At 40.8% G+C, this 9,780-nt stretch overlaps 1 protein-coding gene across 12 annotated transcripts in view; it reads left to right on the forward strand.

The window, feature by feature from the left end:
• dab2ipb (DAB2 interacting protein b) overlaps positions 1–8,950 on the forward strand; it is a 207,042-nt gene extending 198,092 nt beyond the window's left edge. For all 12 annotated transcript variants that reach the window (XM_086301231.1, XM_086301223.1, XM_086301220.1 and 9 more), the window contains 3 exons: positions 2,584–2,786; positions 2,890–2,977; positions 4,669–8,950. In XM_086301231.1, coding sequence (XP_086157357.1) covers positions 2,584–2,786; positions 2,890–2,977; positions 4,669–4,836 — 459 coding nt within the window. In that variant the 3' untranslated portion in view covers positions 4,837–8,950. The remainder of the gene's footprint in view (positions 1–2,583; positions 2,787–2,889; positions 2,978–4,668) is intronic.
• The last annotated feature ends 830 nt before the right edge of the window (positions 8,951–9,780 follow it).

Below are 9,780 nucleotides of genomic sequence, written 5' to 3' on the forward strand. Positions count from 1 at the left end.
TATGTTCCTAAAAAAATGAGCTAACTGGATGTGGAGGACAAGGCCTAAAAACTATCTACTAGCAGATATACAGTATCTGAAACTCCTTAAGAAATAGGGTGAAAAAACCCAGCAAAGACCTGACACAGGACCTGAGACCTTTACACAGTACTGTAAAACTGGTCTTGCCTAAGAAAGTACGGGGGCTCAAAGTTGCTGGAAGAAATGATGCAACGTTTTGACTCAGGGACTGAAAATATTTATAGTATGTATTTTTTTTCAGGGCTGCATTAATTATACTAAATTCAGTTCAATTCAGATTTATTTATATAGCTCCAAATTACAACAACAGTCACCTCATGCCACTTTATATTGCAAGATAAAGATACAGAGAGGACCCCAACAATCAGATGACCCTCTATGAGCAAGCACTTGGCGACAGTGGGAAGGAAAAACTCCCTTTTAACAGGAAGAAACCTCCTACAAAAACAGACTCTTGGTTTTTAACTATGCTGGTTAGTCTAAAAACCACAAAATTGAACAAACCTCCTTCCAGTGTTTTCCGTTGGGCTTCTATTTTGACTTAACTGTCCTGTGAGAGCTACACGGATGTCAGCAATAATAGAAATATAACCCAGGAATGCCATCAGGCGTAACATCAGGACAACACTTGCACAGATGCATCTGTCCAGATCGCCTTTGTTTCCCGAGCTCTCTCTTCTTCTGGTCTGTGTTATCAATATTCATATGTGTTAAATTTTTTTAGCCTGCTTGAATATCAGATGCACATCTGCAAAGGGAGACAGTATGACTGAAATAAGTCAGATCTTCTTTGTGTCTTTGGCTGAAATACATCAATATTTAGCGGCGCTTTGCGTTGCAAAGGCACAGGGTTATATTTTAGTAAAATCTTCATGGCGATAAATATTCAAAAACAAAACATTACGTGTCAAAATAGCTGCTTGAACAAATGTTCTAACCCTTTCGACACATACAGAGAGAGAAGAGGATGATGAAAGGAGGTGATTTTTTTCTTTTTTTTCTGTGGATAGCAGAAAAGGTTTGACAGCTGCTACAGCTGCTTGATTTTCTTTGGGTTCGATGGAAAGCGAGAACGCCGGTAAGAAGACAGCATAAGGAAAACATTGGGTCGATGTTTGCTGCATTTGAAGCAGACCAGTGCAGGGACCGAGGACAGAACAAAGGAACTTCAGATACAGCAGATGTCATTTGTTCTCAGGGGATCTAGTGACAAGAACATCTGGGATATCAGAGATGGAGAGAGAAGTGGAAAAAGGGTAGAGCAGCCGATGAATCTATGGAGGTCACTCGTACTGCTGGGAACAAGAGGGCTGATGGGGAAAATATCCCCATGGAAAGCAGTAGTGTGACATGGGTAAATAAGAGTGAACGGGTACAGAGTGAGCGAAGTCCTCGCTTTGTAATTGGATCTGATTGTGCTTGCACATAGGGGTTCATCTGATTGAGGGGTTTCTCTTTATTATTGTAGGGCCTTTCCTTATAATATGAACAAGGCGACTATTGTTGTGATACGGCATAATATAAATAAAATTATATTATTATAAATTAGCAGTGAGGCTTGAGGAATGGCAATGTCGGAGGTTCTGTCCACAGGGTTAGGTCGTGTTTGTAGTTGGTTTCTCAATGTGTGATCTTTGATGTTTTAAGCGCACAGGCTTAAAGACTGGTTGGTGACTGCCTTGGCAACCGGCAATCATTAGGCAAAAACGACTGGATGCAAGTCCAAGAATTAGTCACTAGCAGGTTGCCAAAAATGTTGCCCACCCCAGCTTTAGACTGTTTAGACATCAAAAAATGTTTGATTCCTCTGCTTGTTTCCTTTTCTCTGACGCATAGGCTGTGTGTTAAAGATGGCCATAGCTGCTGAGTCTTAAAGCCAATATAAGCCTTAAAACTGCAATCTTTCTAATCGCCAGCAGGGGGCGAATCCCACTTTGAGCATGTCTGATTCTAAAAATAAGTGTATGGGAAAACGGGCTTACAGCCCACTGTTGATTTTATGAAAAAGTTTCAGAGCTATATGATGTCATGGTGGCTACATCTGTCTTTTATATGCAGTCTACTTGCTGAAGAGAAGTCTCTGCTTCACTGGTTGCATCCTTTTCTTATCACCTCCTCTTTATTCATTCAAAATTCCCTTTTTCCTCCCTTCTCTCTTGCTTTGATTTTTCTTTCTTTTTGCCAGTTACATGTCTCAGTAGGTCATTGGTTTCAGATCCAGAACAGAGGCTGCCTTTGGAAACCTTCTAACACCACTTAGTATTTTGGGGGGCAATAAAAGCTTTACTGGGCTTCTCAAATGCACCGTGATGTCAGTCAGTGTTTTTCAATGTGCTATCATGACATTCCATATAAAATGTCCCACAGTAATTCCCTCTAGACCAAAATTATACTCCATCTCAAACACAAAGCAGCACAGTCCCAGGTCTGATTGAGAGATTGCCGTTTTTTGTTCTCGTCTCGTGGTAATGAAGAAGGGGACCCCGCTGCTAGGGCTGATGATAACGTTGATAACAAAACGCGATGATGAGAGTGTCCTCAACGCTCCGCTTCTCTGTTCAGTACCAGCAGGAGATCGCGGTGCTGCAGGAGAAACTGCGGGCGTCGGTGCAGAAGCTGGAGGAGTACGAGGCCCGTCTGAAGGGTCAGGACGAGCAGGCCCAGAAGGTGCTGATGGAGTACCAGGCCCGGCTGGAGGAGTCAGAGGAGCGCTTGCGCAGACAGCAGGACGACAAAGACCTCCAGATGAAGAGCATCATCAGCAGGCAGGGGAAAAGAGGAAGAAGAGGCAGATTTGCTGAGATGTATTTTGGGATGCAGCGTTTCACAGCCCCTCTAACTCTGCCCTGTCTTTGTTTATCTTCCCAGGTTAATGTCGGTGGAGGAGGAGCTGAAGAAGGATCATTCTGACATGCAGGCGGTGGTAGACTCTAAACAGAAGATCATCGACGCACAGGTCAGTCCACCGTAGCGACCCCACCGCGGGCTGCGTATGGCTTTGTGGATACTTTTCATCTGCGCGTTTTAAATTTGTATGTGCTGTCACTTGCTTCTCCTACATGAGGAAACAAAGGGTCACTGAAATACAAAGAGATGTTTAATTCATAGCTGTCTAGCTGTGGCATTGACAAGCTTGGATGGCTGAGCAGAATTTCTCAGCTCCCTCCCACTCCTCCTTATAAAACAAAAGTGTCTTATCTGGTTGTCTGTCAGCATGTAGCACCTCTATAATCCACAGTGGTTCATATTTGTGTAAAATTGCATGAAAATCTAACTTAAAAGAAAAACTGTTCTTTTTGAGCATTTTTAAGGAATTTTGAATGTTTGTCGTTGGGTTTGTAACTGTCACCAGAGAATGATTGTGCAGGTATGAATTTTACCGGCTGTATAAAAGGATTAAACCGTCCTGCTTGTGTGTGTGTTAGAGCTGTAAGTGCAAACACCAGCACACAATTAAGAGCAAATCTGCATCTTTGTAGCTTAGGTGTTTCACAGCGTCTTTGACAAAGAAATGCAACTGATGTTTACACAGACGCAAACATGCATTGGCAAATAATCTCTGTCACACACACAGTAATGAGAGTTTGCATCTACAAACACGTGCGCTGCAGTAAGGCAATGAATTGTCAGCCTCGGTATACAAGCGCAGATAGAAGGCAAATAAAAAAGGTCATTGCAAAGACGGGGAGTGAAGACTGCTTTAGTGGACCGGGACAGGAAGTTGATGTATTTTTTAAAATGCAGTTTTCATCTGCGTTAAACTACACAGAGTACACTTAAAACTTCACCACAGGAGATCAGTCAGGCCTCGTGAACGGGGCGTGTTTGAAATTAGCCATTTACAACAAAAGACTGTATGTAAAAGATGGACATAATCACAGTGATTCTACCCACTGGTTTGTGGATTTGTGTTTTAAAGCCTCTAGCAGCATTAGCGTATTTGGCTGCTGGCGATATTTATAGACGAGGGTGTTAGTCAATGCTAGTTTAGTTAGCAAGCTGCATCCATAGTCTTCAGCTTCACAACACAAACACATGCTAATAAATGCTTAATAGCATACAAAAAACCAAACTAAAAAATTTCTACTAAAACTGAATGACAGTCTTGGTCTTTATAGCCAGTCTTCCTCCCCTCAGCCCCAACTGGTCGCCACAGACGGCTGCCCCTCCCCAAGCCTGGGTCTGTCAGAGGTTTCTTCCTGTTAAAAGGGAGTTTTTCCTTCCAACTGTTGCCAAATGCATTCTCACAGGGTGTAACCTGATTGTTGGGATTTTCTGTTATTTTGGAGTCTTTACCTTAAAATATAAAGCGCCTCGATCCAGATGGGAAGCCTACGCAGACAGTTAGCAGCCTAGTTAGCACGTAGCTGTCACTCAAAGCAGCCACACCCATGTCAATCTAACCCTAAACCTTAATAAAATATAAACATGACAGTTAGTTTGCAGTTTGTTTGCACATCAGTGTCAGCTTCACTTTACCGCTCATTTAAAACAAGCTCATGACATTAACAAAGCTTGGTTGTAGAGCAGATATCAGCAGGTTAGGATGGGGACGAATAAGAACGTCACGTTTCTCCTCCAACTGATGAGGAAGCTGTAATATTGGAATTTTTTCCCGGGTCTTACTGTGTTCATGTGCATTCACAGGAGAAGCGCATAGCATCACTGGATGCTGCCAACGCCCGTCTGATGAGCGCTCTCAGCCAGCTGAAGGAGCGCTACAACATGCAGACGCGCAACGGCATCTCCCCCACCAACCCCACCAAACTGCAGATCACGGAAAACGGAGAATTTAGGAACAGCAGCAACTGCTAAGAAAGACCCGGCGTCTGCCCCGAGCGAGAGTTGACCGCCCGAGCGTGTACAGCTGTTCAGCGCGTGGATGTCTACGTGCATACGTGGATGCATGTCTGTTTGAAAGACTGCGAGACTGCAGGCGTGTGCGTGCGTGAGTCTGTTTTATAAGCCAGACGTTTCCTTTTTTTCTTTTGTTTTGTTTTGTTGGAGACAGTGTAGGAGTGAGGGCGCCACTCTTTTGAGGGGCCAGCCAGAAAAGGCAGAACTTCAACGCTGACGGACAGATCACCAGACGGCCTTCATTTATGAGGGTGATGGCCAGAGGAGGTGGGGCGGAGCTTGTGTGTATATATAGAACTCGAAGCTGTTTGCCAATGGACGCACGTAGTTTGCTGGGACAATTCACGCCGCTGTCAAAGCCTGGGACGAACCACTATATACCCAAACACAGTGATGACCGCCAGACACGGTCACCCTCGCAACCCTCCTCTCTCGTTCTTCTTCTCGTCCTTCTTGATGACCAGGTGGATCCACTTCAAAACCAACAGCACGTACTGAGGATTATCACTTTAGTTTCTCGAGAGGATTACTAGTGCTTTATTTTAAAGAACCAAATAAGAGCTTATTAAAAGAAAATTGATATTTTTAATCCAAAACAATCTACGTTTCCCTTTCCGCTGCCGAGTGTGTGTTCCTGAGCATCCCCTGACCAACCCCCTCCCCACCCCCCTCCTTTCCCTACGTAGTGCACTTTGCGAACAGCTATTGGTACATGAAAGGCCTTAAGTAAGGAACACACCTCGACTTTCTCCCACATCTCCCCAGCAGCTTTTTTTCTGCAAAAAAACAAACAAAAAAAAAAAAGTTATACTGGCACAACTCATACTGTGGATTTGTAAAGAAACAAACGTGTTACAGATGTATTATAAACACTTAACTAAATGAATTCTATGTGATACTATATTCATGAAATTTTAAATAGATGTATGCAGTTTTTTTTCCTTCTATAGATTATACACACATATACCTATATTTGATAATCTCAAATATAAAAGCAGCCCTTTATTTCCGAGTTTTATTTTTCTTCTCTTCCGATGGAAAGACTGTCGCGTGTAGCTTGCTTTGGAGCCCTGGAGAGAGGGAGGCCACGCTGCCGAGCAGTCGCGAGCACCTCGGTCGTCCTTCAGAGTAATCCCACGACGCGTAACCCTTTACATACGGCGCGAGAGACGGGAGCGATCTGGTCTCACCCGGTGCTCATCGCTGCTCTTGAAGGCAAAGATTATCAATCACGAGTTCTGTGCGTGGTCTTTTTCTGATTTTCTCTAGTTGCACAAGAGCTATTGAGAGATGCGCTTAAACGCGCTCGCTCATACTATACACTGGACTGATGAGCCGTTACAAGGCGCGCCCCCTACACCCCCAGTCCTGACATTTTTTGCGCTCTCGATGCTTTATTTGTCCGTGGTTATGAAGTATGCTGCATCCAAACTGTGATCCCAGTGACATCATCGTTGTCTCGCTTTTTTTTTTTTTTCCTTCTCCCCCCTCTTACTCCCACCTTTCTTTATCTTGTTCTTCTGAATGTGAAGATGCTAACTCACAGTTGGTCTTAACACAGGGTTTGGTCCTTTTAATCCCTCCATCCATCCCAACCATCTCTGTATTTTGGATATTTTTGTAGCTGTTTTTCTCACTCTGTAACAAACTATACATCAAGCGTGAGGCCGCGCATGCTTCATCCTTGCTCTATAGCCAATAGTAGCGTCACCATTTGTTTTCTCTGATTGCTAGCTGAACGATGATGATGGTGATGATGATGATGACGAGAGGCTTTTTTCAGACATGACGTGAATATATGATGTGTAACTGAGTGTATTAAAAGGCTGGGCAGCCTGGGATAGTGTAAATAAAATGCTCACACTATTTTTACCTAATGTTAACAGAGCTTTTTGTAAATGTATCTTGTGCTCAGACTCTGCTGTACCATTATGGATACTGTAAATATGAAACAGCTCAGTCAAGTCATCTGTCCTCATTGGGTAGAACTATACAATCAAATTTAACCTTTCAGTGTTCTCTGTTTAAAGTTGTTGGTTTCTTTTGTATTTAGAGTGTGTTATTGCTAGCCAAAAAAAAAAAAATAAGTAGGAGTTTGACTCTTGGGATGTACTTCTTCATTGGTTACAGGCCAAGTCGAGTCCAGTCTCGAGATTCAAAAGCACAATCCTGTATTTCTCATCAGTCTAGCTCTATGCACTTTTACGTTCAGTGGTTGATGTTTGTAATTAGCTTTTTTTTTTTTTTGGTTGTTGTTTTTTCAGGTGATTAAAAATGTGGCAAAGTTTAAAATTGAAGTAAGGGATTTTTATGATATGGCGAATTCACAACATTTTGTATGAGATTCTCAACGATGTGACCCCTCCTTCTCTGAACCAGAACAAATTGCCTCAGACTGATGAGTTCACACGACTTTTCACATCTCACCCGACGTCTAACCGCCTGTAGAAATATCTGCATAGGTGAAAGTCAGACTGTGTCACTTTGACAAGTAGAAACAGCTCTTCAATTTAGATAGCAATAAATACGCTGCGTACTGTTTTCATTGGTAGCATTTGCTGACTGTTTGGTACCATTAGCAAATTTTTTGGCACATTTTACGGTTAAAGGCACATTAGTGAGTCTGTTTTCAGACTGTGGTGCACTGGTGTTACTGTTAGTACAGAGGTCAACAGTGGGGTTCTGGAAGTAAGAATCTCATTCATATTCTCCTCAGAGATTTTGATTATGAGATATATCATAACCCAATAAGTATTATCCATCAAGGAAGGAAGAAGGATCAAATTGTTTTTTAGTTGTTTTGTTTTAGTTTTTTTTTTTTTTTTTTTTTTTAAAGCTCTTTGATGGGGAAGCGGAGATTTGGGAGTTCTTTCACTCTTAAAAGTAACTATGTACAGTCAGTCTTTTACAGTGTTTTTTGAGCCACATCATCTTTTTACAGTTATATGGCTTGGTTCAAGGCTTAAAACTCTTCATATAAGGATTTCCTGAAACATCACTGGAGAAAATGAATGGGAATTCACTTCTGGAACCAGAGCCATTAAAATCATGGGCGACACTGTTGCGCTCGATAGCTTAGCATTTCTGCTAAATGCTCGACTGTTTAAAACTCTACTATTTGGCTAATTACTTTACATGGAGCCCATTAAAGGGAAAAAAATAAATTTGATAATATGTCATTAAGGCAGATTTTATAGAGTAACTAAGAATAACTTTGATACAGTTTTTCTTTCATAGGTTTGGGCATTAGCATATATAAAAGATATAACACACAAGATTACAATTAGCTAATGTTTGCAGGTCAGTTTTACAAAAAAGGTACCGTACTGATCAGTAGCTTTGCACTGGCACTAAATCACCATGAAGTTGAGGGATATTTGTTATTTGACCAAATTATTTGGAATTTTGGTGTTAAAAAATATAGTATGTAGCTTAGCATTTTAGCAACTAGTAAGATATGTACCAGTAACTAGCTTAATAGCATTAGCTATTCTGAATTAAGAAATAGCTCATGCTTTTTAGCAAAAAAACAAACAAACGTATTTTAGCAGTTTACCTGTAGCTGTTAAACTATGAAAGTCACATAGTCTCACTTTGAAGTTTACAATAGTTACACTGATACAACCTTGCCACATTTATCCCACCAGTACTTCTTAAACAGATACAAGTAGAAGAGGCATTGCAGTTTTTGGTTTATAATTCGACTCCTCATGTTTCAGTTTTGTTTTGTGTTGGTTTTTTGTTGTTGTTGTTTTGTTTTTTTTATGGTCTACTTTTATAAATCAGGAAACCATGAGGTCTCTCTTCACACACAGTTCAGCCAATCCGACTAAAGATGAATTGAAATATAAAGCTATAAATAAAGTAAGAGATGTTGTATGTTTTCTATTATCTTGTAGAAAATACTTTTGTAAGTATGTTGAAAGTATAAAGTATTTGCTGGATTCTGCTTCCTTTGACGACAGTGACAAAACAATAATGTACAGAGGAGTTTGTGTTGACAAAATGTGGCTGTGCAATTTATGTACATTTGCAACTAGACCTATTAAAGTTTTATTTAGCTATTTTAAAATCGTGTGCCTTTCTGTCTTTTGTCTCATCGCCTCACACGTGCTGGTATCCATCACACTTATTCTGCTTCTCTGATAGAATAAATGGAGCTTAGTTTGACAGTGTAACAGATGAATCACGTGTTCATTAAATACTCAGGCAGGCTGTGAGAGATGACAAACAGCTAGAGAGAACATATGCTCAGTAGCAGGGTCCAAAGGCAAAGGCAGCTTTTTTTTGTGGAAGTACAGTTTAAGTAGTGTCTGTTTCGCTCAGCAAGTCTGACCTACATACTGCCTGATTGTCATTCCCCACATCGGGTAAAAAATTAAAACAGGCCTGAAGCTTGTAGCAATTTTGTTGAAATTCCTGTAAAGTGAGCTGAAAATTATATTTAAAAAAAAAACCTCATAACTGTTCTAAGTGCAACAGAAAGAAAATAGAAATGTACTTTGAAAATATTCAAATTGTATTAGGTTTATTTGTAACAGCCAACCACACGAACTGGTGTGTTTTACAGGAAAGGCCTTCTTGTTCTCTGTGAAGCTCACTTATTTCTTTGCCCAAGTGGAACAAGTGTCTCCCTGCAGCAAAGGCACATGTTTAGCATGTCAGGCTTCTAAAAACTCTAAACTACAAAAAAAAGCATTATTACTACTAATAACTAGAGATGGCACGATACCACTTTTTTTTATGTCCGATACCGATATGAATCCGATATAGTGTTTTTTTTAATCAAAACGTTTTTTTAATATCTTGCTGCATTTTGTATAAGTTTATACCCAAGTTTAAATAAATAACAACACTAAAGCTATTCTGTTATACCTGTATGTAAAAAATACACTGTGTCCA

Source organism: Aulonocara sp. 'chitande type north' Nkhata Bay, linkage group LG7 (assembly GCF_057382095.1).
Source record: "Aulonocara sp. 'chitande type north' Nkhata Bay isolate Kocher_YH1m ecotype deep benthic linkage group LG7, A_spYH_male_GT1.1, whole genome shotgun sequence".
In the NCBI taxonomy this organism is placed as follows: Eukaryota; Metazoa; Chordata; class Actinopteri; order Cichliformes; family Cichlidae; genus Aulonocara; species Aulonocara sp. 'chitande type north' Nkhata Bay.